The sequence below is a fragment of the Micropterus salmoides genome, unplaced genomic scaffold (assembly GCF_014851395.1).
Source record: "Micropterus salmoides isolate LMB-PRFRI ecotype aquatic unplaced genomic scaffold, ASM1485139v1 Ms_hic_scaffold_22, whole genome shotgun sequence".
Taxonomy (NCBI): Eukaryota; Metazoa; Chordata; class Actinopteri; order Centrarchiformes; family Centrarchidae; genus Micropterus; species Micropterus salmoides.
Genome location: NW_024041373.1, coordinates 5,407,687 through 5,435,177, shown reverse-complemented (window position 1 = coordinate 5,435,177; position 27,491 = coordinate 5,407,687). Strand labels below are relative to the sequence as shown.

The following is a 27,491-nucleotide window of genomic DNA, read 5'->3' as shown; positions in this document are numbered from 1 at the left end:
CACAAGTTAATATAGGGTAAACCAAGCCACACAGGCCCTATTTGATATCGATATCGCCTCGAAGCTCTTATTTCTGCTGGAAGAGCGAGGAGCCATGAGCGAAGACACACGAGAGCAGCCTTCAGGAAGTTTTTTTTTTTTTTTACTGGCCGACACGCCCGCTTTTTGGATATAAGTTATTGATTGGTCGCTGCAGCTGATCGTACTCATCTGACATCACAACGTTGCTGGAGTTTCATACCAGAGTGTAGACATTATAACTGATTCAACTCCCAAGTTTTATATTTTACTTTATATTTTACTTGTTGTCTGATTCACCATCTAGATAAAAATCTGTGTTTATTGTAGGTCTGACCAACTAAAGGACCACAAACAACTGTCATTTATTAGAAAGATTTTTTTTCTTTTCATTATCCGTTATTCCCACATTATCCTTTATTATGGATACAACTGAACTAAGCGAGTCTGTCAGCAAGAAATGTTTTACATTTCATTTCCATGACATCACATGTGAGGCTGATCATGGCATTCTTGGGCGTCGGTTTGATGAGTCACATCATCACATCACATTTCTCTGGAACATTTAGCCTACTAAGTCATTTCCAATGATCAAAAGACACTATAATCATATTGTTGTTATTCAATAATTAATTCACATCAGAATAGTAATAAATACATATGCAAACAATTAGATAGCCTAATATAAAAGCACCGTGCAGTAGAAAAGAGCAGGACATAGTATAAATAGGCTATAGAATGTGCTTGTTTGTTGAACAGGTAACAGCTACAAAGGGAAACACGCTGCTCTGGCAGTGATAACTGCGTGCCTTTATTGGTTTTAGCACAGTGCGTGTGTGCAGACATCTCCATCAAAAGGCTCTACAGCTGTTAGAGCCGACTGACGTCGCTTCTCGTTTCTTCTCTCCTTGCAAGGAAAAGACGCGCGTGAGGGAAACGTGGAGTGCAATTAAGAGACTTGGCATGCAGCCCAAGTGTTGTCCTGCGGTGACTATGTTGACCTATTGGAATACATTGCAACACTCACGAAATCAAGCTGGCAACACTGAGCACATTTCTCCTGGAAAGGTAAGTTATCTCACAGGTCTTCAGGGTGATGCCCAGAGTAGTTCCTGAGACAGGAAGTCAGGAACATACTAAGCCATTAATATCAAAACTTCAACAATGCACTAAACAAACACAGAAAAGGTTTTTAATGAATTACAATAGGGATAATTGGTGGTTGAAAGCAAGTAGGCTATAGGCCTACACATAACACAATATTTTTTTACATAGCCTACAATAGCCTACATAATTTGGTGTAAATTCATAGAGCACAACCACATTTTGATGAGGTATTTGGTTATTAAACACTGTTGAGCAAAGAATACACTGATCAATGAAAACCAAATGTCATATTTAATCTAAAACATTGGCCAACAACCACATATTATAGTTGTATTAGTTATACTTCTTGTCAAACGTTAATTGGAAAATGATGCAGTGTAATCTCACGTGTCAACATCATCTCCATAGCACCAAAGAGAGCAGAGGTTTGACAAGGACTGTAACCAAGTGTTGATCATTCACTGATACACTAAAGTCGATCAAGGCTGATGATCAAACCTATTCATTTTAGTTTACTGTACACTAAGTGTAATAATTGAAACTGACCACTAGATAGAGCTGCTTAATCTGGTGAGATTACATACAATCTTTGGTTCAGAGAACCAGAAGGACTAGCTGGGCCTTCCTGCCAAATACAGAAGTCTGGTATGTTCAGGCCATAGACTATTTAAAACCGGTTCAGCCAGGTAGTCTACTTTTCAACAGTGTAAAGTAAAACATTTCATTTCTATATTTCTGAACATCCTTTAATTATCAGCATAATGGCTGACAAGAACAACAGTAAATGGACTGCCCTTTTATTGTGCCTTACTATCTTCTGACCACTCAAAGCACCTTCAAATTCACACGCACATTCATACACTAATGCCAATGGCTGCCATGCAAGGTGCCAACTGCTTATCAACGCAGATTTAATTAATGGAATGACCGATTCTGTCTCAGTAAGGTAAACTTTCTGGCTACTCAATGAGGAAAGATTTGTTGGATACAAGAATGACCCCTAAGTAAACAGAAAGACATGAAGGAGCTGGTGGGGGGAGAAGAGAGCCAACACTGGTCCTGTCATGGTGACCCCTACGATTTTCTGACAAAGCTCTGCTATCTGTGAACCCCAGAGGACCCACAAATGCCACCTCCCACCACACCAAACTGACATTGACACCTTTGATCATAGATATATAGGCTATATTTTAAATATATTCTTAGGAAACACAAATGATATAGGCCTATGATGTAGCATACTTTCCTCCAAAAAACAAGTTATTGGCACTACAATTACATATTAGTACACCTCAACATTTATTCATCTAGTTTCTTTTTAGTTTTATACCTTTATTTGTTTCCCTCAGTGTGTCTTGCTCTCAGGTGGACACAGCAATATTGAACACAACACAGCAGTTTACTTTTCAGACATGCTTTTATTTTCCATACAGACATGCACTATGCACAAATAAAGTGTATTATTTTACATTCCCCTTGTCCTTAACATTTAGGTGGTTCTCAAAAAGGTTTGCGCAGCAGGGGAATACTTAAGTTCTACAGTTTAAAATGTAACGGTTATAGCCAGTATTATCCAACATAACGCTACATTTCCGAAGTACCCTTTCACCTAAGCATTATACATTAGCTTTTATGCTACATAATCTTCAAGATATTAAACTATAAATGTCCAGCTATATCTCGTCCTAACGACTTCGTTCATACTCACCGTGTGCGACAGGTGAGGGTAACATGTTGCAGCTAGCTGTGCAGGATCGGGTCTGGTTTGGCTGAGCAGTGTCAGGCCTGGTCACGTGATCTGTGGCCTCAGCGAGGCGGTGTCTGGCTCCTGACGATGGTTGCTCAGCGTGCTGCACGCAGACGTTGTCCCAACAAACGCCGTTACTTTTGTAGTTTTGAATTTAAAAACGGGCCTGACAGCTATTAAACGCGTGTTTAGCTGCTAGCATCCAAAAGCTCTCGTGCGTTTTGTAAATTAATTAGATATGAATATTCTTTCAAGCTTACGAGCTGATACGTTATCTTATAAGAAGTGATTCCGGTTCAGTGGGAAGGTTTGAACCGCTCTCTGGAAAGTGACCATTGTTGTAATCAGGTCGAGGCTGTTATCATTTCCACTTGCTGACTTTCTTAGTTTTTTACGGGTTTACAGCAGTAAAACAGTGCAAGCTTTTTAGAGTGTCATGAAAGAAATGTCAAGGTAAGTCATGCATGTGGCACATTGTCCATTTATGAACATTTTTGTTCGCGTGTAAGAGAGTCCTAAAGAATAGGCTAAAAGCTAACGTTAGCCAACTGTCACAACAACCAAACAAGGCCTGCAGCCACCGATAGTTGGCCGCGTCGCTTGTTTGTTGTTGGGTAACTATAATGTAAATATGCCTTAAAAAACGAAAGGCTCACTTATTTTTCTTTAAGAAAATGTCAACTCTGAAATAGGTCTAACCAGAAAGCGAGTCATTAGTAAAACCAATTCTTCCGCAGCAGCCAGCTAGCGTTTGCTAACTTGCTAAATTAGCCAATTTGTTAGCGCTTCCAACCTGTTTGTAGCTTCTCGGCTAACGTTCGTTCGCCGCCAGCTTGGGTTCAATAGTGGCACATTTCAAACACGTTTCTGCAGTTTGGGTAAACTCACGTTTCAGATTTGGAATCACAAACAATTAACCTTAATACGCTTGTTGTTTAAGTGATGTAAATGTGTCACTTTGCTAAGTGTTTACACATGGGGTTCGCGGTAACTTAAAGGAGAGCGACAGCAACTAGTAAAGAATAGCACCTTATACATTTTGACTGGCTGATAAATGTCTTAACTTAACGTTACGTGAGTTCATATATTGGTTTTAGAAACCATGACATTGTAAAATTAACGTGGTGTAGTAGCTGTCATTTCATGTCATGTTTTCCATGTCGTGTCCCTCTCAGCACCATGCCTGGTGGGCAGCAGCCTCAGAAACACTATGGCATCACCTCTGCCATTAGCCTTGCACCCCCGCGAGAAATAGACCACCAGTACACCCAGAAGCTCTGTGATGCTATGAAACCTTTTGGGGTGTTTGAAGATGAAGAGGAATTGAACCATAGGTGAGGAACAGCAAGTATAATTTTATTAACAACAAGACAACTATTGGGTATCTAGACTACATCCCTTCCATTGCAGCAAGCACACCTGCACTTAGAAGTAGTGCCAATAGTAACACGAACACATGTAAAATAATGCCCCAGCACTTCTTTGGTAGTCTCAACTGAAGACTACTAAAAACTGAATTTTTGAATGTGTGTTGTATATTTGTATCATTTTCATCCTCACACTATGATCAGTGAGAGGTGTGTGTATTGTGAATGAAGCACCTGCTAAAATTTATATCTCCTTTCAGACTTGCAGTTCTTGGGAAGTTGAATAACTTTGTTAAAGAATGGATAGCAGAGATCAGTGAACTAAAGGTATGCTCATTTGTGGTGTTGAATGCCTTTAAGTGTAAGTTATGATGTAACATGGGGGTTGTTAATGGGGACAAAAAATCACAAGACACACTAAAGCTTTCTATAGTAAAGCCACAAAGAGGAAATGACTCCATATTGACTTCACTGTATACCTTTCTCTCCTCTACAGAACCTTCCACCATCAGCTATAAGCTGTGTTGGAGGCAAGATATTTACATTTGGTTCGTACCGGCTTGGAGTGCACACAAAAGGTATGTCTAGTTGATGTTTGATATTTTAGTGTTCATTCATTGCAGCAACATCATCAATCAACTATACTCAACACTTTTTTTTTATGCCAGGAAAGGTGACTGACAGCATTAAACTTTAATAACACTTGCACGGTCTGCTTGGCTATATTGACTTTCAAATGGAGCAAAGAGAACCCAGCAGTAACAGAACATTACTGCCACACAGCAGTCGACCCTGTCTAAGCTGGCATGCTTCATTGTTTTTGAGAAGTTCAGTTCACCCTAACTATACTAAAGCACGTGGCTAGTCTTTTCAAAAACAGTCAATGGCAGAAGAACATGACAATGCCAGTTTTAGGGTATGAAAGCTGGTAAACACTGGCTTAGTATACTGAAGGCCCTTGTGTGAATATGGTTTAAACAACGGACACAGCAAGTGAGATCAAAAAGTATATTCTTTAAATAATTAGATGTATAACAAAAAAATACAATGCTGTTTTTTACTATTCATTTTTTAACACTATGGTGTGTGCCATCAATCTGAATAATTAAGGATGTTCCGAACAAATCTGCATAACTGGTAATGGTGCTGGAGGTGGTTGAATTATTCTATTCACTGGTTGATATCCACTAATCCAACCGGTGATCAATTTGCAGTGCTTTGTTTATAACAACCCATTGCTCTTCTGGAAAAGTCAAACGTGAGAATTGCCACATTGTTTGTCATTAACGTTACATCCACACAAATACTTTGACTTTGCTATGGTTACGCCTAGCTTCCACACTACTCCGGCATTGTAGACTTTTGAAAATGTTGCCAACTCATTTCAGTTTGATAACTTTGGGGTTGCGTTTTTTTCTGGACTGGCGCAAAACTGAGAATTTTCAGATGAAACAGACATCCAGGTTCACTGCCTGATTGGGTCTTATCAATCACAACGTGTCCTTCCCTGATTTGTCAGCTGGTAATGGTAATATCAAACAGGTTTCCCCAGGTCACGTTAGGATCATTTGCTGAGCTAAAGTAAGCCAAAGGTAACGGCCTGTGACTTTCAAACAATAAGTCTCTGGTTGACTGACTCAGCGCCTTGATAAGGCCGAACTCTGGTCCATCTACTAGGTGATGCAAGGTGAAGATTAGCTGTATTTTGTTTCAACAGTGTGAACAGGCCAATTCACATGGAATCTGATCTTTTCCAGTTCGGATTTGGGCCACTTTGATATGTGTAAATCCGATACAGATCGTATATTTTTTATTTTTTTAAATGCGACCTGAGCCTGGACACCGGAATTGATGCGACTTTGACGTCACTCTAGACCAGCTCTTGTCACAGTTCTGCTGTAGACCAAGCCGTGGTGAACGAAAAAGCTCCACAAAAGCCACTATAAACATGTGGTTTGCTTTCTTCTCTACCTTGCTATCATCTGGTCACAGATTCCCTTTCTTGCACCTAAAATCCACCATATCGCGAGCTTTCTTCTGAGTTATGTGCATGCTGCTTGTCCATACAGACATAGTAGAGCCTAATGGTGCTTTCAGACCAAAAGCAAAGCAAGCGTTCGGGGCGGTGAGTTTACATACAAAGTCAATGCAAGGACGCTTAGAGTTGCGATTTCCTGTCAGGCGACGCGAAGGGGGCGTGCCGGCAACGCGAAGGAATTCGCATGAGTTGAATATTTTCAACGCAAGCGAGAAATTCGCATGACGCTGAGTCTAGCCTATCAAAGCTGAGATTGTCTGTACGTCACCGACAGCTTCAGAGCGTTGTGTGGAGAGGGCCAGGCAGAGCGGGCGATTGAAAATCTGCTGGCCGGCAGAGATCTGCTAAACTTGAGAGAGGAGCAGGGAGCTGCGCTCCAGCTTTTGGACAAGTAAACACCCGTGAACTGGATTATGCTCTGACAACTACGCCATTTGCTCGAGGGAGGAGCTCGGAGTAAACTGCTGTTATTAAATTAGCTTTTTACTTTAGTTTTTGGGATTACAACGTTTATTTATCTTCACTCGAACTTCTCAGCAGCTAGATTCCGTGCACACCCGGTTCCAGTGGTGGTGTTAGCGTCGTTTGGCACTACTTCATATTTATATAAAAAACGGACAAAACTGGACATTGCTGGGAGAAAAGAAAGCGAGGAGGTTGAACTACCTGGTGAGTTCAGAAAACATGTGTATGTAACTTTATTACAGCTATCGTTGTACTTTACTATGCCCAAGTTAGCATAGCATAGCCCTGATTGATCCAAACTCCATTCAGAAAATAAACATTTTAGATGTTGTCTTGCTGACAGACCTGACAAAGCGTGAATTCATATGTTTAACAAATCTGCATCATATTGTAGTTAGTTCGGCATCAGTTTGATCCGTTCACTGCTATTTAATCACAGCAAAATGTTTACTTTGGGTTCATACAGCTGTAGTAATGGCAAGTTGTGTTTATTTGTGTTATTGCATTGTGTGTGAACACTCCAGGGATGTCCAGCTATAAAACCCCTGCGAGGAAAGCATTGTGTGGATTAAATTCGCATTTGGTCTGAATACAGTCAGTCCGCGTGTGCAAGGACTAGCAAAAATATTAGGGTTCCCGTGGATGTATGTGAATTGTCTCGTGATATGCGTGTTCAGGCGTGTTGGTGTGGAGATTAATTTTTGAAATGGTACTAAAACACTTGTGTAAAGAGATCATTTTCCTTTAAAATTTTTTTTAAATGAAAACGTATTAGTGTGGACGTAGCCTGAATCAGTTGAACTTCTTTGTATCACAGTTGTGAGCAAGTGAAATGCAGAGGAGAGAAAACAAATGAAAAGCGGCTCAAGTTTCAGTTCACAGATGATGCATTAGTATAGAGAAATGGATATGGTGTCAGGACAGCAAATGGAAGATTTAGACTCACCTCTAGTCTTACAGACGCAAACAAATACTTGAAATTGATTTCATTTTTGCTTTTTACAAAGTTCACAAGTTCATCAGTGTGCAGCAAAACCAGCTCTGATTTGTAGTTTTTGTTTGTTAAAAAATATCTAAATCCACATTTTATAGGCTGGGACTGTCCAAAGCAGTTGGACAGTCAGAAAACTTGTTAGGGGTCTTTTCTGCACTTCACTTGTTTATCCGTGATGTTTTATTACATGAACTCTCTTTAGCCTAGAATGCAGCAACTTTGTTGTGTTCATTTATCAGATTGTTTCTACTAGGCAACACAGATTACACAGGTTAAAGATACTGTTTTTTCCAGGAGCTGATATTGATGCCTTATGTGTGGCTCCACGCCATGTAGAGAGAAGTGACTTTTTCCAGTCTTTCTTTGAGAAATTGAAACAGCACGAAGAGATCAAAGACCTGAGGGTAAGTCTATGTGGCATTTTGTCATTAAAGCACAGGTTAAAAAAAATGTACGTATGTATAGGTTTCTATGTCAAATGTCCCACACAAAGTTATTTAGAGGGAAGCCCCCGTTTCATCCCTGACCTTCAAAACTGCACCTAATGTTGGTTTAGTTTGCTGTATTTCTTGTGCATGGCTGAGTCTAAGTGTACTTCTGCTGAATAGGTGGAGGAATAAGAAAGCCCTGTACTAGAGTGAGTAATGTAGTAATTCAGCAGATGAGTGAGACCCGTGGTGATAGGGCTACTGATTATCAGTGTTAATTTCCCAAGGTGCATTTATTAATACCATGATGGAAAAAGTGTGTAAACCCCTTTAGTTTATTTTTGTGGTGACACTAAATTGTATTTAAATACATTTATCAAATTAGCTTTTTTGTTGAAGCGTTTATTTCGGTTCTCATCTTGCTGATCATATACAAAAATGTAGCGGTACAGCTCAGCGAACTTTCACTGGTGGATGTTGCAAGAATAACCCTGTGTTTGTAAGAGGAGCATGATAATTGAATCTTGAAGCCCTGGCCTCCATAGACATCTATAAGCAACACACTCATTCCACTTTATGCTCATATTTTCTGAATTTGAACTGTCCCTAAACATTTTCCAAACACCGTAGGTGTTAGGTCTTAAGGTGTTAAGGAGCATGCTGAAATACATAACTTTACATGTCTTTGGAATATTACTGTATGCAAATTGTGTCTTCTTGCAACTTGGGCTTGTCTCATATTTGTTGGTGATATTGTCTCTTGGTGCTTTTTTTTTTTTTTTTTTAAGGCTGTTGAGGACGCTTTTGTACCAGTGATAAAATTCAAATTTGACGGAATAGAGGTAAGTCACTTAAAGAATTGAAGTGATATGTGTTGTTCTACATATAGGGGTGCCGCGTCACTAAATACACACTACTTGGCAGTAACAATTACCAGTTTGACAACACTTTTATAGGTATAGAGGTATGTCACTTTGAGATCCAAGTGGTGCGTGCTGTCTACATATAGGGGTATTGCATCACTAAATACACCGTACTTGGAAATAATTACCATTTTGAGAAAGCTTTTATAGGGAGTGTATTTGTACTCTTAGGCATAGGTAGGACGGAGATTGTAAATATCAGTAACCTGTAACTGTTTGCTACACAATGTGTTTTTCATGCTTGATCAATGAACCATAAACAATCAATGAACATGCACCTGGAATGGAATGGTTGTTGTGACACTAACAGCGTACAGATAGTAGGCAATTAAGGTCACGGTGTTAAAAACTTAAACACTAAAGAGACCTTTCTACTGACTCTGAAAAACCCCAAAAGAAAGATGCCCAGGGTCCGTGCTTGTCTGCAGGAACGTGCCTTAGGCATTCTGCAAGGAGGCATTAGGACTGCCAATGTCGCCAGGCCGATAAATTGCACTGTACTGTGAGATGCCTAGGAAGCACTACAGGGAGACGAGAAGGACATTTGATCGTCTCCGCAGTGGCAGACCACATGTAACAACACCTGCACAGGGCCACACCAGATACTGATTGTTACTTTTGATTTTGAGCCCCCCTTTGTTCAAGGACACATTTTTTTCATTTCTGTTTCTGACATGTCTGTGAAACTTTGTTCAGTTTATGTCTTAGGTGTTGAATTTGTTTATGTTCATACAAATAATACCACATGTTGAGATTGCTGAAAATAAAAGCAGTTGTAAATGAGAGGATGTTTCTTTTTTTGCCGAGTATATTTCCAAAACTATTAGAATTACATTATGTTGAAATATGGTTGTGCCTAGCTGAAGCCTTATCTCAGCAGTGCATTTATGTATTTTGCAGGTTGGAAAATCACATCTGACTGCTTGTTTCTTACATACCTGCAGCATTTGTTTCCATTATGATGTTTAAGGTGGCTGTTATGTTTTGCGTGCTTAGTCGCAGCACACCATTGACTTTAACTACGACGGGTTTGTGTAGAATTCCATGCATATTGCCATAATGGACGGTCAGTGTTAACGTTGTGAGATGGGTCATTTGTAACAAAAGTGCAAAATAATTTGTGTATCTGCTCTGATTCAGATCCATCCCTGCTACCCTGAACAGGACTGTTCAGCGTTTTTTTTTTGTTTGTTTTTTTTTTTTTAGCAATATTGCAATTGAGATTTAATGTGATTAATTTTAAAGCTCTTTGCCTTCTGTTTTATTCAAAATGGACATGCAATAAATTGGTGTATAGTACAACCAACACATGTCATCAGGTAGGCCTACCTATAGACAACAAGAAAAACTACAGCACACTGTGCTATAGGCTACAGTAAGCGCTCGATACAAAACCCACAGTTCAACCACCAATTAATGAGTCCTTATCTCAGTTCAAATCTTCTAGTCGATCTTTCTATATCCCAGTAAGCAAACAAAAAAATAGTTCAGTTCAAAGGTTGGCCAACAAAAATAAAACCAAGCATCGCGTCTCGTGTTTAATAGACAAGCTTAGTAATTCTCCGACAACACCGGCTCCCCCGCAGCCTCCGATGCAGGTAAGCAGGGCACCGGCTGTAACTCTGGCTGTGTGTGAGACACATGCACTGATCGCCACAATACCCTTACCTTACTACACGTGTCTTTCTGTCCGTTAAAGCGGCAAATGGCCCGACCATTTCACCCACCACCAATTTACCTGCGGGTGGCGAGTGCTACTTTCATTTCCCTGTGTGACACTAAATTTCTCTAGTGGCTTGTCAAGCTTTAGGCCATTACTCAGCAAGTCAGGATACAGCGAAATGTGCGATGTTGATGCTTTCTCTTCAGACTTGTTTACTGCTGCGTGTCATGTAACCAGAGCGTAATCGCAGCCTTTGCGATTTAGAAAATCTCGTTTTATCACATCGCGATAATATCGCAAATGCAATTAATCGTTCAGCCCTAAATGGCAGTTATAGAAGATGGATGATTTCTAATTATGTTTGATCTCTACTCCTATTTTTCTGTCTGTCTGAGCAGATTGACCTGCTTTTTGCCAGACTCGCCTTACAGTCCATTCCCGACAACCTGGACCTGAGGGGGGACTCCATCCTGAGAAACTTGGATATTCGGTGTATCCGCAGCCTTAATGGTACACTACATGACTTCTATTGGATTGTATACATACAGTAGAGAAGCTGATATTGACTTGATCCCTGATACTTGATGCTGGTGCTGTTTTTAATAAGTACAAGAGTAGAATAAGCTTTTAGTACGTCACATTTGTAGCAACTAGTCGTGGCAGGTATAGGAATCTAAACAACGTAAGTTTGCTTTCTTCTGAAACCTAACCATTCTCTTACTAGGAATTTACTGTACTACTGTCAGTGTTTTTAGGTTTCTGACACGTTGTTTTTCAGGCTGCCGAGTGACCGATGAAATTTTGTACCTCGTGCCAAACAAAGAAAACTTCAGGCTGACATTGAGAGCCATCAAACTGTGGGCAAAACGTATGTGGATTTAAATGTACTTGTAATCTGTTTTTATTGCTTGCAATCCATGGGTCATATTCAGTAGTTGTCACAGTTTAAGAAAAATACAAATAAATAAATGCTCAAAAGTGTGGAGATGTGTAGAATTTGAAGATATAGATGTTGTAATGTGTCCTCTGTCCGCAGGTCGTGGGATCTACTCCAACATGCTGGGGTTTCTGGGTGGAGTGTCATGGGCTATGCTGGTGGCCAGGACCTGCCAGCTCTACCCTAACGCTGTGGCTGCCACGCTGGTCCACAAGTTCTTCTTGGTGTTTTCCAAATGGTGAGAATTTAGCTCTCACAACACTCTATAACCGTATACTTTCCTGTCCCACTTGATGGCAGTATTTCACAGCCTTGTGCAAACAATTGTATTTGAGTATTCACACATTTGACTACATTTCCATCCTACAGGGAGTGGCCAAATCCTGTGCTATTGAAACAGCCTGAGGACAGTAATCTGAATTTACCTGTGTGGGATCCCAGAGTGAGTATGACATCATTGTTTTATGTTATGTTTATAAGTGTGTGTGTGTTGCAGACACAGGAAACGGTTTTCTGCTGAGTTGTGAAAAGTTTGTTGGTATTTTATTGTTAGCTCAACAGTTAGAGTATAGGTACATCTTATTTTCTCATTTCTTGTCTCCTCATTCCTCTGTCCTCATGCGACCCGGAAATTGACCGGGTCCCCTAAATGAGTTCCAATGCCCTTATCGCTGCTCAGAGGAGGCTTGCCAGAGCAGCATGGAGCAAGGAAGATTTCCTACGTGGATGTCTTTTTGTCAGACAGAAACACCCCTTCAGTAAAAATGCATTAGCAGTAGAATAGCACAACAGATCTGACAATTGTTTAAATCGCATCAGTGCAACACTACAATCAAAAACCTGCGTGGGCAGATAAATGACAGTCCTCTGTGCAGTAAATAAGGACACCCTTCTTGACTGTCTATTTGATATCTCACCCCCCCCCCGGCCATGGCTTTGATATATTTGTTTTGACTTTAGATTTTTCTTGCTGTTTATCATATGATATACATTTATATATCCCAAACGAATTTTTCAGTTAGTTGAAAACCTTGTAGCTGTTGTAATTGCTGTGTCATGTTTGTAGTGTCCCTTCAGTAATAAACACTTTTTAATTTTCTGTTGGTGTCGTTTCCGTTCAGTCACAGTACGGCCAACAATCACCGTGCATTGGGCAGAAAATACAGTTTTACACACAAATGTTTTGGTTACTTTAGTTATATTTGTGTGCTGTGAGACATGCTCATTATAAGGTAGACTTAAAGTTTATGAACAAAATGTGCATAAAAATAATAAAATGCTTTGCTGCTTTCAGAAATGGCTTAAAGCCATGTGCAGATAGCATCCAGCAGCTCTTCAAATTACGGTCTCTGTTTTCACCCCAAAAGAGCTTTTGGTGGTATGAGGTCATTGAGTGGCTGGCACCCGGGGTAAAACAAACACACAAAGTATTGTGCAATATAATTGTGGTTTGGCCGATCTGTACACAATCTAAATATGGGTTGTGCATGCATGTGTTGGTGCTGATCAGGCAATTTATTTTAAAGCTCAATGTAAGCTACATGTAATACATATATATTTGTCTTATTGGAGAACATAAAAATTAAATTGCTAAAATGACTCACTGTTTTGGGTGTAATGCATTACAATAACTACTGATGCTAAAGCTCTGTTACAGGCTCCATCACTAGCTGACAAATCACTTCACACATTTGAGAGAAAGTTGCTTCTCATGTTACTTGAGGGGAAAAAATGAAAATGAGGGGAAATGTAAAGACTGAAGTGAATTGGTATGTGCCCTGTGTGTGGGAGTGAGGGGGCGGCAGGGATCGGGTGTACCCTTGGTTTTATGATGCCATTAGTGTGTGGGTGTGAAGTTGCCTTTATCATGCTGTATGGTGGATGGAGGGTGTAGATGTGTTAGTGGAAGTTCTCATGTCTGCAGTGAACCAATCTAGGTCCCTGTGCTGTTTATAGGTGAACCCATCTGACAGATACCACCTGATGCCCATCATCACACCTGCCTATCCTCAGCAGAACTCCACGTACAATGTCTCCACATCTACGCGCACCATTATGAGCGAGGAGTTCAAATTTGGTAATGCAGACTGCCTGACTGAAACAACACTTTATGCAGTTCTTAAAATCTCATATCGCCTAGATTTTTGAAAGGCAATGGTGATAGTACATTTCTATGGATTTTATTTTATAGTCTCCACCTTTTTATTTTACATTGTCATTTTGCATGTTGAATTGTTGAGCCTGATATGTCTCTGTCCCACTGTGTCTGGTGTGAACAGGCCTCAGCGTCACAGATGAGATTCTTCAGGGGAAAGCAGAATGGCCCAAACTCTTTGAGCCACCCAACTTTTTCCAAAAGTACAAGTAGGTGTTGATTTTTGTCAGTTAATGGACTGATGGATGGAACATTTTATTAATCAATGCAAGATGAATAAAACATGTAGAGCTGCAAGTTTTGTGTGTGTATATGGCAATCATGGTTTCCTTGCTTAGAAGGAAGATCACAATTCTTTAATGCAAGTTGTATTCATTTTGTGAACCTTGGTAAGTATCATAGAAGGGTGTGTGGAAATGAACTGTTTGTGACATTTACAGTCTTGGCAGGCCATAAAATTGTGCAATTAAAACTCAAACCAGATGAAGGTTGTATTTTTGTTTTTTTTTCCCCTGAACAACTTACTGTTTTCACTTTTTTGGTTTTGGGCAGATTTGACTCATCCTAACAGTGGTCAGTAGCGTTTGGTGACTCATTTGTTTATGAAAGTTCCTCCCACGCAGCTCAAGTAACACAACTGTTTGCCAGGTTCTGTTGGCCCTGCAGTTTCACCACTGGCACTACGTTAGCAACTTGCTGATATGACTGATTATTTTTAATGTTCCTCTGTTTAACACATTGAACCCAGGAGTTTTGATTATCAAAATGCTGCTGAATCACATCATTAAATGCTTAATATCACATGTACAGTATAATTAAGGTTGATGGTTAGAATCATATATGTAATGAAGTACTGGAGCTGGACACAAGATGATTATGCTTGCACACTAGTCTTTCACAAATACTGATTGTATGGAGGGAGGTCTTCATTCGGATGGTCCTGAAGCTCATCATAATTAAACCCTAGGGAGGGTTTGGCAGACGTTGCTGTAATGCTGCCAGTCCCTGTACAACGATTTAGTCTTTTAGAAGGAACCTTTTGGGTTGAGTTATTCTACATCTTGTCTGATATTCTGTTTTGTTATGCAGGCATTACATCGTTCTGACTGCCAGTGCGTCCACAGAAGAAAACCACTTAGAATGGTGAGTGTCAAAGAACCTTTATTGTATTTAAACTGCGTCGGCTGTGCAACATTCTGAGAATTTCTTTTGAGTTTAAATTGGTGTGTAGCACATTACCTGTCACAATATAACAAAAGAAATGCATATAATCTAACCCAAAAACGGAACTCATGCTGGCAGGAGACTGTACTGGAGTACTGTTAAGATAACTTCTGTTACCGACGCCTCTGGAAAAAATACTGATATTTTCCCTCAGGATTGGTCTGGTGGAGTCAAAGATCCGTGTTCTGGTGGGAAACCTGGAGAGGAATGAGTACATTACCCTAGCTCATGTCAACCCCCAGTCCTTCCCTGGGTCCAAAGAAAACCGCAACGAGTGAGTCCAGTTTTATCCATACATAGAAACAGCTCATTCAGAATTAGTTCTAGATTAGCAAAGGCAAATCTTACTAATCATTAATCAGACATTTTTTGCAAGGTTTTTGTCCCTGAGTAATTAGAACATGGTTCCTGTTGACATGTGTGAATACTGCTACTGCCAAGTCAGTGAGCCATGAAATCATTATTGGATAGGGTCTTGCTGTTAATTATTAGGCAGGCTCATGGAATCTGTTGACCTTTTGAGAGTACAAGTGTATGCATTTACTTGATCTAGCATCACAAACATGTTCTGAAATAAACATTGTTGTTTATTTTGCTGGTTGTGTAACAGGAACGACTTTGTGTCCATGTGGTTCATTGGGATCATCTTCAAAAAAGTGGAGAATGCGGAGAGTGTGAACATTGACCTGACATACGACATCCAGTCCTTTACAGACACTGGTAGGTCCTGTCATATCACTTTCTGTTGGTGGTCATGGAACAACTGAACATTTAAGATAAAATAGGCTACAGCACAGTTATACTGTGTGCAAGTGTCCACAATGACTAAAAGGTTGTAATTGGTGAGAGAGATAGATGGAGAGAGAGAGATAATAGAGAGAGAGAGATATGTCTGAGATATAGAGATCCTTTTAAAATAAGTACAGTACTACTTAATACCTCAATATTGCGCAACCCTTAGCCCTGTGTCAGTTCTTCTGTTACTGTGAGACTGTAAGAAGTATTTGAAAATATTAATTCAGCAATGTCTAGTGTTCAAGTTCCAAAGTGTCAAAATTGAAGTAATTGCCAACAGTCAGTAAATTGTTTATACATTCGTTCCAGTAGCCAGTGATCACAAACATGAGATGTTGTTCTCTGCAGTGTACAGACAAGCCAACAATATCAACATGCTGAAGGAAGGGATGAAGATTGAAGCAACACATGTGAAGAAGAAACAGCTCCATCAGTACCTGCCTCCTGAACTGGTGCAGAAGAAGAAGAGGGTGAGATATCTTCCTGTGCATGTGGGGACAAAGCCCTTTAATCATTTTAAATGATGGTCTTTAATATTGTCCCTCCTAGTCTTTTGTGTTTATTTCCCCCTTTTCTACTTTCTGCAGAGCATAGCTGAGTTGAACCGTAGCTCTAACGGTGGGAGCTCTAAGCGGCTCTCTCTGGACAGCAGTCATCTGGACAGCTCCAGAGACACGGACTCGGGGACTCCCTTTAGCTCTCCAACCAGCAAACCTTCCAAGCCTGTGTCTGACACAGATGATAGGTGTGATACACCTCTTCTTGTAGTGTAGTTTATGTTTATTTGTGCTTTTGTACATTAAAGAGTTGTATTGCTTTAATAAGTTTTTTTGTATCTTCAGCTATTCTAATGCATATGCTATTTTTCTTTGTCATATATTACTATTGACAATGATGAGGCTCAAATCCACAATATGTGAATATTTTTTTTCTGAATATCTTTTGTTCAGCGTCAGCCCTCCCAAGCAGCTTTTTGTGGAGGGCTCCCCAGCGCCCAACGCAGCACCAGCGCCCAGCGCGGCACCCGCTGCTCTAGACCAGGGCATGTCCATCCCCGTCATTGGCTCAAGTGAGTCATTTTTCCAGTGACTATTACACAGATACTATCTATAAAGTATTGAAAATTAAAATTTCCTTTTGTGAGATAGGCTGTTTTAATATTTTAGAAATAGCATTAAGAGTCATATTGCAGAATAGATGGTCCCGTTACATAGCCACCATATGTATACATAATAATGAATACCAACTGAAACTTTAAATCTAGAGAACAATAATAACAAAAGGCATGTTGATTTTGCAAGTGCTGAAAGAATGTCCTTACACTGATATTAAAGTCTGTCTCCTTCTCACTCTGAAGAGCCTCCGGTTAAAGCCAAACCTCCTTCCCCACCAGCCAGCAGTTCCATCACCACAGTGCAGAGTGCAGATGTGAAGCCCAACGCCACCAGCAGCCCAAAAGAGGAGCCCAACGGCCTGGAGGACTCTGTTAATGGAGCTCCTGCAAAGAGACCACACTCGCCTACACAGGAGGACCTGGCCAAGAGGCACAAAGACACAGAGGTAAGGAGGTTGTTCTGAGTTCAGGCCAGAAGCTACAGTATGAGTACATTTTGGTGTTGGATTTAAAAATGGAATTCAACTATCAATGCTACTGTTTTTGCTGCAGGTGGTGTCCAATGATGATGCTACATTTAAAGAGCCATATCCACCATCTTCCGACACACACAGTGAAGGACCCAATATTGTAGGTGATATTAACTCTGCTTCCATTAACTGCGTAAAGCTAGATGAAATACAAACATCACATTTTGTCTCTCTTCACTGTTAGATCCCCCTTTCTGGATCAAAGGCTAAGCCCATTCCAACCATTGATACCTCAAGAACACAGGTAAAGTCTTTCTAAACCATTAGCTTCATTTTATACCTGGATGGTTTGATTTTAATTAACAGTAATAACATTCTCTATGTGAAGGACTTAGGTTAGGTTGCATGGCGATTTATAATGTCACTGTTTCCCACCTCAGAGACTTCCCAGCATGGAGCTGCCAGATGCCTCCTCGCCTCTCCCAGCCAGCAACACTTGTCGTGTCGTGAAAAATTCCATTAAACTGGCCCTCAACCGCCACAAGTGAGCTCGGACTGTTTTCCCAGCACCATCGCAGCAATTAAAAATGTTGCCGTTCTTTGATTTTCTGATGTTTTAACTAAACTTAACGTATGTCGTGGCCTGTCTGTTTCAATTTCATGTAGCATCACACCTCCTAAGCCCCCAGTGTTTGAGGGCACCCTCACCACTGATGCTCCAGCCCGTGCCAGCGAAGAAAAGGGCATGTCCATTCCTGTCATTGGCTCAAGTGAGTCTCTCGTTTTCAGTCACTACAGTTTTGGTAATTCATCAGTCAGTTTTTTTGTCCAGGGCTCATTTTGTTAAAGAAAACTATGACAAAAAATATTTAACCTTTTTCTCAAGACGAAAACTGTTTCATTTTTCATCAACCAATAATAAATAAATGATTTTGTGAAAAAATGGCCAAATGAATAATAATAATAATATAATGTGAAATCATAGTGTATTGACTGACTGTTGTCATGTCTCGTGTCTAGTTGCATCTACAACAAAACCAAAAAAAATTGCACGCAGACATTTATTTATTTTTAAGTAAGCTAACAAGTTCTCTAACATTTTAGCTGTTTGCTTAACAGTATTTTAGTGAACCAGAGATGCTCACAAGTCTGAGCTGGAAAATAAAAAACGAGTCTCTACAAAAAACGATCGAAACGAACTAAAACTATATTGTAGTTTTGCAAAACTAACTAAAATTAAAATGTAAATGTCCTTAGTTTTCGTTTATTTTGTAGGACCTAATAAGCCTACATTTTGATTGGATATAAAGTCGGCGGAACTGACGTTGTGGGTCAGTTGGTCTGGCCGGACCTATGGGCCTGACCAGCAGTTCAGTGGTGCGCGGTGATTAGCCAATAAGCACCTGTTGGTGAGCAGCGGGTGTATTGGGCTTCTCCGCCGCATGAAGAGCTGGCAAGCTGCATGTCCGTCGAGAGTCTGGGGTCAGGGCGGCGTCTGGCTGCAGCGTAGCAGCTGGCGACCGCTGTCCCATGTAACGTTAGGGGTAGGCTAACTTAGTTGGGGAGAGCCAGGTAGGGATCGGCTGCGTAATTGGTGGGATTTGAACATGTTCTCTATTACCTTTTACACATGTGTACAAAATAATATGAATGCAACAACTGTATAGAGTTGTTTAGTTTGGTTGCAGGTAGTGAGTCACTGTCTGGGTTTTCTTTTCCTTGTTTTGTTCTGCATGTCAGCTAGTGTGTCTTTGTGCTTCACGTTGTTTTAATACCTTTTTTTTTTTTTATTATTAATAAAGGTTTAGATTTTATAACTGCTTTCCAGTCATACTTGCCATCAGGATACTAGAGACCAAAAATATTTGCTTAGTGTTTTGGCCCCTACGTACAAGCTTCAGATAGCTTAAAGGGTGTCCCTTTTCACAAATCTGCATTATTTCTACTGATTGTACTTACTTTAATGTGTTGTGAAAAAACTGAGCTGAGCTTGGCATCATGCAGCGACAAAGACTAAAACTAACTAATAAAAAGCAAACTAAAACCAAGCATTTTCAAAAAATAAAAACTAAACTAGCAAATCCACAGTAAAAACTAATTAAAACTAAACTGAAATTGAAAACAAAGAACGACCAAAAAATAAAAACTAATGAAAAATCCAAAACACACCCCCAGACTCTCAAGCCCAGTGTAACGTTAACTAAGTAAAACTGTAACGTTACATGATCAACAATAAAACCCGTAACCTGTTTGCAGCAAAGCGGGACATAAATGATTGCGTTAATCGACCACCACAAGTTTGGCAAGCAAACGCTCATTCATCTTTTCATAACTAACGACAGATGGCGTTAACCTCCTAAAGCAAGAAGCAAGTTAACGTTAGATGGTCAATGCTGAGCTAAACATGTTCACTAACCTCAGGTTACTAACCTATTTTGTGCTCAGCCCTTCTTTGTTCGAGTCTGAGTCAAGTCTGAAGTCGCTGTGTGGGACTCGAGTCAGAGTCTCAAACTCGAGTCTCCATCTCTGTAGTGAACTAGTGAGGTAATCCGTGTAAATGTCTCAGAGCAAACCCTGTGCATGCTGGCCCACGTGCAGCCCAGGGAAGCATAATTCCAGCTACAATCTGTTGTATTACTGCACAGCAGGGTGACATGGGATTTGTGAAAGAACAACACCTGGAACCACGGTAACTGTACACAATAAAGATGGCGACTAGGGTTGGGTATTACTTAAAATTTACGATACCAAAACCAGTACCCTTAAAGTGATAACGATACCAATAGAGTACTTAATTCGATATCTTGCATAAAATGCCACCTGTTGAAACCAAAGTAGTTGATTGGTTGCCTATTTTTTTTTTTTTTTTTTTTTTTTTTTTTTTTATAGACAAGCAAGTTATATATCTTTTGTTTCAAATAACTGTTAAAAGTATTAGGAAATTGTGTGAGATCCTCCTCATCCTAATTAGTTCATCCTCATGTGTCTTATATGGTGAAAGACTACAGTTCGCAATTTATTTTATATTTGAATGAGAGGAGGAGTGAAATAGTTTAGTGACCAAATAAGTTGTGGGAAATGAATTTAAAGTAATTTTTTGAGTGTTGAAAGTAAACAACGGAAAATGATATTAACTTTCGATCAATAACCTGAATGGAAAGATCTCTGCGAGTGCTTTTGCCTTTTTATTGGTGAGTCGCAAACCTCCAAAAACTACAGTAACAAGTATAACACGAGAAAGGAGTCTGTTTAAACAAGTGACTAAACTACACTAAAGACTGAGAGGAAAAGAGATGCTGCACGTTCAACCGATCAAACCAACTACACCTGAAGCAGCTGCAGCCGGAGGCTTCGTGAGTAAAATCAGCTGATCGCTGCTGCGCCACAAAAGCCTTTTAATTGATATGATGGAACGCAGTGATCGTGACAAGTGATGTGAAATTCAAATAAAAATGTACCGAGACCATAAAGGCTTCGAGTAGCGATACCCATCCCTAATGCAACTGACTTTTTAAATATGGCCACTTCTTTTAACTTCATGTCAAAGGGCAAACACATAACCGTGGTCATACACTGGACTTGGTTTTTACCCTGGGTGTCAGCATTTCCTCTGTGGAATTAGTGGACATGACCATATCTGACCACAGATGTATTGTTTTTAGCTGCGATTCGCCTGTTACTCATGCCGCCTCACCAAGCTCCATGTGTTGTCGCATCTTTAATGAACAAAGTGTTTCAAAGTTTTGCGCATTCTTTCAGAGCCAAAGCCAACACCTGTCTGATTCCAACACCAACAATCTGGTCGATCACTTCAATCATATCTGCTTGTCGCCACTAAATATTACTGCTCCTCTAAAGGTTAGGCCTACGTCTAAAGCTAGTAAGCAACCCTGGATAAATGACAGCATTCGCAGCCTCAAAAGGGAATGCAGGAAAGCAGAGCGCAGATGGAAAAAATCCAGTCTCCAAGTCCATTACCTCAGTCTGAAGGATTTATTAATTAACTACAATAAAATGGTTAAGGATGCGAGAACACACTATTTTTCTGAACTCATTACTACACATAAACACAATCCCAGGTTTCTGTTTAAGACTGTGGATCAGCTGGTAAACCCAACCCCTCCTTGTGCCTCAGCTGGAAGTAATGATGACTGTGAATTGTTTTTATCTTATTTTACCAATAAGGTGGTGTCAATCAGAGCCTCTATTACCCCCGTGGCCTCTTACTCAGAGGTCCCTCACCAGCAACAACAGAGTTTTAACCAGTTTTATCCCATCGACTTGTCTGAGCTTTTAAAAACAGTATCACAAATGAGAGTGTCCTCCGGCCCACTTGATATAATACCTACAAAATTTTTACTGAAAGTAATAGATTCTGTTGGGCCCCATTTGATCTCTGTTTTCAACAGCTCCCTATCTACTGGTTGTGTCCCTGATTATTTTAAAACGGCTTGCGTGAACCCACTTTTAAAGAAACCTGGTTTAGATCCCTCCCTCCCACATAATTTTAGACCAATTTCAAAACTGCCTTTTATTGCAAAGATTCTAGAAAGAATTGTGTCCAAACAGCTGCTCACTGTGCTGGAAAATAACAAATTATTTGAAAAGTTTCAGTCTGGTTTTAGGAAGTACCACAGCACTGAGACTGCCCTGCTTAAAGTCACCAATGACCTTTTAATGTCTGCTGATGAAGGTATGTGCTCAGTCCTCGTACTCCTGGACCTTAGCGCTGCTTTTGACACCATTGATCACAACATCATGTTAGACAGACTGAGGCACTGGGTGGGGATCTCTGGTACTGCTCTAAAATGGTTTTCATCCTACCTGTCAAATAGGAAGTTTTGCGTGTCTGTAAACAACCATGTCTCTTCATTCTGTCCAGTTAAATATGGTGTGCCTCAGGGGTCGGTCTTAGGACCCATTTTGTTTTCCTTGTATCTGCTTCCACTTGGACATATTATCCATAAACATGGCATTTCTTTTCATATTTATGCTGATGACACACAAATATACTTGCCCGTCAGATCCACAGACCCTGGAATGCTGAGTTCACTTAACAACTGCCTTTGTGAAGTTAAAAAATGGATGTCAAATAATTTCCTCCAGCTGAACTCAGACAAAACAGAAATCCTGGTCATCGGGTCTCAGCAGATGGCAAATCAAATACTGCCATCTGCTGGTTCCCTAGTAAATCACATTAACCCTGTGGCAAAGAACCTTGGTGTTTGGTTTGATAGTAATTTAAATTTCGAGCAGCACACCACAAAGCTTGTTCAATCATGTTTTTATCAACTTAGAAATATAGCTAAAATTCGATCTATGTTAACTTTTAAGGACACCGAGACCATTTTACACGCCTTCATCTCATCACGCCTGGATTATTGCAACAGTCTTTTCACCTGTTTAACCCAAAAATCTATTGATCGACTCCAGACTGTCCAGAACACAGCTGAACACACGTACCTTGAGATCCTCGGGCAGAGGTCTGTTGTCTGTTCCAGAGTCTCGACTGAAAACTAAAGGGGACAGAGCGTTTGCTGTCAGGGCCCCGAGGCTCTGGAACAGCCTGCCCGAGGAAATCAGGTCGGCTGAGTCAGTGAACTCTTAAGTCCCTTCTTAAAACATACTTTTATAGGAGAGCCTTTCCCGATCTTATTGACTTTATTTTATCCCTTTTAATTTATTGTATTTTACTAATTTTATATTAAATTTTCATGCTCTTATCTTTTTTTTGTATTATTCTTTACACTTGTTAAAGCACTTTGTAACTTGTTTTTGAAAAGTGCTCCACAAATAAGGATTATTATTATTATTATTATATATAATGGCGAAGGAACTCAGAAATGAGACCATTTCATTTTGTTTTACAAAAATCAAGTGACTAAACATGCCCACACAAAACTAAGATCCACTTTTGTCAAAAGACTTATGGTGCTATTCAGACCAAACGCGTATTTAATCCTCGCGACGCTTTCCTCGCGTGAGTACATTCGCTGCAAGTGTTCACACACAACGCGAGAAGGCACCGCCCCCTTCGTGACGCTTCACGTCCCTTCGCACCGCCCGACAGGAAATCGCGGCTCTATGCAACTTTGCATTGACTTTGTATGTAAACTTAATGACCCGAACGCTCATTTTGCTTTTGGTCTGAAAGCACAGTGACACTAAAACCGCATCAGGTGCCAAAATGTCTCTTTTTCGTTTTTCTCTCTCTCTGTAGAACACGTGGGATCCAAACATGCAGCGCCCCCAGTTGGCAGCTCCATCCCCACCTTGGTGAGCCGAGGAGCTGACCCGCTGAACGGCGCGGCCTCAAAGAGACCCCACTCCCCCTCTCTGGAGGAGCAGGCCAAGAGGCTGAAAGAAACAGAAAAGGCCAGAATCCACATAGCTTGAACACACAACTGTAGACTGGATTCATACATACAAAGAGGGTGGGGCTTTTACAGTTTAAGTCAAACACCAAGAAGATGACTTCACACAGGGACAGGGAGCGTGTTCAGGTCAGTCAGTCTCAAGTGTGAAGCAGCAGGACGGACACCTCACCTCAAATCTTCAGAGATTACAGATTTGCCAGTGGATAGGTGATTTGGTTAAACCAGATGTTGTCAGCGCCCTCTGTCACTCTCACAGGCAGAGGGCATTTAACACGGCAGTCGTGGAGATATCTGACATGAGAACTACAGCAAGTGTTTTTTTTTTTTTACTCGTCTTCTCCCTCACTGTTTAAAAATGTACACAGTACAGATGGAAAATGTGCTGTTCATCTTTTCATTTTCCCTTTTTTCCCCGTTAATGTTTTAAAACGGCCCAAAACATTTATCGACGCTTGCTACACACTTCTGGTGTATGCTGATTTGTTTTTTTTTGTTTGTTTGTTTTTTTTTCTTTATCTCCTGTACAGTAAATGTTGATGTACATAACTTTTTTGTCTTAAAAAAAAAAGAGCAAAAGATCACTGTTGAGTCTTTTGACCATTCTATTGTAGTTTTATCTAAAAATGAGAAAAAAAAGTTTAAAAAAATTTAATTTTTTGTTTATCTCTGTTGCTTGTCCCAAAACAACTTTGTCTCAAGCCCTGGATATTTTTTGTAAACACTGTATAGGTTTTGGATACAGTTGCAGGGATGCTTTATTGAGGGTTTGCTTGGATATGACGGAAATCACGACCACAACTCTTTGGACCACCACAACTACCTAAAGTGGACTCCAGGTTAGTATTGGACTTGCAATGTGTAGATGATCATAGACACCCAGTGACACCAGTGCTTCTCAGGTGCAGGTAACCGCAAATAAATTATCCTTAAGACAACAGGAAACGTTGTGCATTTTCTGGAAGTGATCACATCTTTTCAGGTATTGTTTAGCACGTGGAAGGATTAGTACAGAACATTGGAAGAACCATCAAAATGCTACACTAATCCTTCTGTTCAGTATAGCTTCAGTGTCACGCCTATTGTTGATCTTGTTTTTGTAATTATTATTTAAAGGCTGGGTTTTCTGTGCACTTGCCTTGAGTTTAAGCCCTAGATGTCAGGTCGGTGAGCACTGGATAGTTTAGACAGTCACAAGAAAGTGTTTAAACATCGGTTGTGTGTCCCTGTGATTCGCAGATTGTCTGACATCTAAAATTAACCTCAAACAACAAAAGTGATTTGTTCGGGAAACTGCTTGACTCCCCCCACCCCCACCAGTTCACCGTGGTCTGTTTTAATGGTGCAGCTTGTTCCTGATGAAGCCAGGTCCTGGTTGTTTTTGTGTCCATGAAAGTTTTTGGTGCTTAATGGAAAAAATGGTTCGAAGCTTTTTGAGGAGTTGTGCTGGTGTGTGTGTATGTGTGTGTATGCATGCGTGTGGTTGACTGTATGAGCGTGCATGCATAGACGGTTGTGTTTATGTGTTGGAGAGAGACAGAATTCCCTTCGTTTTGGGTGTTTACCCTCTGCGCCTCCTGTGGAGGTTCTTAAAAGGCATCCTGGGGTCACCAGTGGGGGGGGGAGTGAGGAGACAACTCTTTTCCTGCCTTTGGCCCCAACCCTCCATCTTTATGGTCTAAAGCTGGATAGCTCTGTGTTCAGCACAGAAGATATATGTATACTATAAAGTGATGCTGACGAGGTACCCTCTTCTTCGGAGCAGGTAGCGAGTTAACACAGGCTCTATTTTCCAGCATCAGTTTTCCCCAACTAAATGTACAGAGAACTGTTTTTCAAAAGGCATATTCTTCATTATTGGGGGTTTTCTTATCACTTTATTTATATTTGCATATTTGTACCATGTGATCTTTTTTTAAATAGCATTCATAGCAGGTAGGTCTCTTTTTGAATGAAATCTGCACCACTCTGTTTCAGACAATTCATGTTTTGCTGTTCAGAAACATTTAACAAAACAAGTCATTTAGATGTTTGTTTCTAAAATGTATTGAAAGGGTATTTTTGTATGTGTTTATCACTTCCTTTAAATGAATCTGTACACCCATTAAACCCCTAAAAACTACGCTGATGTTGTGTTCTTTGTTATATATGTCTTTTATACAATTATTTGTTGTCATAAATTGACACGTTCACCTCTTCTGGCAGTGATGGGAGTTTTTTTTTTTTATTACCAACACAAAGGAGTGCACACAGGTAAACAGCCGTGCTTACAACAGTCCTGCAGCAGCCACAGATACTAGATTTTTTTGAAGTTTTTCTGTCAGAGCATTTTATTGATTGATGTCGGGATGTAAAGTGAATTTCAACAAATAGAAAATGCTTCTGTAATAATTGCCTACCCCAGCTTTCGTGTCTGTGTCAGTTCAGCTTAATAAATTAGCGTTAAATTGAATGTGAAGTTACTGAGAACTGCAGAGCTTAACAGACCTAATGGGAAGATTGTTTGGTCAATGACTGTTTCTAAGGTCAAGAATGAACTTTTAATCTCAATGAGAAATGCACTTTGTGATTTTAAGATTAGTCCATGGTTTCTTTTGGTCTCATTATGCATATCAGAGTTAACCGATAAAACTTAAGTGGCTTTCTCGTCTGCATAATCCGCTGTAGTCATACCGCTTGTATTTGTGTTTACATGCAAAGACAGATCAGCGGCTGGTTTCACCCTACCTTGAAGGCTATTTAACTAAACTTGGACCTGCTCAAAGTATTTCCAGAATCCTCAAGACTCCATTTGACCATATGAAATCAAAAAATGTAGTTCACAGTAGGCTACAAAAACATAACAGGTCTCTCAAGTTGTGGCTTTTTCCCATCCAGGTAGTAGGAAAGTGCAGGTGAAACTTGAAAAATTTGCATATCGTGCAAAAGTTCATTTATTTCAGTAATTCAACTAATGAAACTAATATAGACTCATTACATGCAAAGTGAGATATTTCAAGCCTTTATTTGATATAATTTTGATGATTATGGCTTACAGCTTATGAAAACCCCAAATTTAAAATCTCAGAAAATTAGAATATTGTGAAAAGGTTCAGTATTGTAGGCTCAAAGTGTCACGCTCTAATCAGCTAATTAATCCAAAACACCTGCAAAGGGTTCCTGAGCCTTTAATTGGTCTCTCAGTCTGGTTCAGTGGAATTCACAATCATGGGGAAAACTGCTGACCTGACAGTTGTGCAGAATCACTGACACTCTCCACAAGGAGGGAAAGCCTCAAAAGGTAATTGCAAAAGAAGTTGGATGTTCTCAAAGTGCTGTATCAAGGCACATTAATAGAAAGTTAAGTTGAAGGGAAAAGGTGCACAGGCAGCAGGGATGACCGGAGCCTGGAGAGGATTGTCAGGAAAAGGCCATTCAAATGTGTGGGGGAGCTTCACAAGGAGTGGACTGAGAATGGAGTTACTGACACACCCGTCACAGACGGGTCCTGGACATGGGCTTCAAATGTTGTATTCCTCTTGTCAAGCCGCTCCTGCACAACAAACAACGTCAGAAGCGTCTTACTTGGGCTAAAGAAAACCAGAACTGGTCTGTTTCTCAGTGGTCCAAAGTCCTCTTTTCTGAGGAGAGCAAATTTTGCATCTCATTTGGAAACCAAGGTCCCAGAGTCTG

The 27,491-nt window shown here is 40.2% G+C and overlaps 1 protein-coding gene across 4 annotated transcripts; it reads left to right on the top strand.

Annotated features, from left to right (window-relative positions):
- The first annotated feature begins 193 nt into the window (after positions 1 to 193).
- On the top strand, positions 194 to 25,941 carry papolg (poly(A) polymerase gamma). 4 transcript variants are annotated; one of them, XM_038737686.1, is made up of 24 exons: positions 194 to 1,086; positions 4,048 to 4,206; positions 4,500 to 4,566; positions 4,736 to 4,817; positions 8,031 to 8,140; positions 8,953 to 9,006; positions 11,149 to 11,260; positions 11,529 to 11,618; positions 11,787 to 11,925; positions 12,057 to 12,129; positions 13,644 to 13,764; positions 13,967 to 14,051; positions 14,932 to 14,985; positions 15,221 to 15,340; positions 15,677 to 15,786; positions 16,210 to 16,331; positions 16,449 to 16,606; positions 16,812 to 16,930; positions 17,219 to 17,421; positions 17,528 to 17,605; positions 17,690 to 17,749; positions 17,886 to 17,989; positions 18,112 to 18,215; positions 23,666 to 25,941. In XM_038737686.1, the coding sequence occupies exons 2-24, from the start codon at positions 4,052 to 4,054 to the stop codon at positions 23,839 to 23,841; spliced, it is 2,496 nt and encodes an 831-aa protein (XP_038593614.1). In that variant the 5' UTR covers positions 194 to 1,086; positions 4,048 to 4,051; the 3' UTR covers positions 23,842 to 25,941. The 4 variants fall into 4 exon arrangements, with proteins under 4 accessions (XP_038593614.1, XP_038593616.1, XP_038593615.1 ...); XM_038737685.1 differs by lacking the exon at positions 194 to 1,086 and adding an exon at positions 2,874 to 3,325; XM_038737687.1 differs by lacking the exons at positions 194 to 1,086; positions 17,219 to 17,421; positions 17,528 to 17,605; ... (1 more) ...; positions 17,886 to 17,989; positions 18,112 to 18,215 and adding an exon at positions 2,872 to 3,325.
- The last annotated feature ends 1,550 nt before the right edge of the window (positions 25,942 to 27,491 follow it).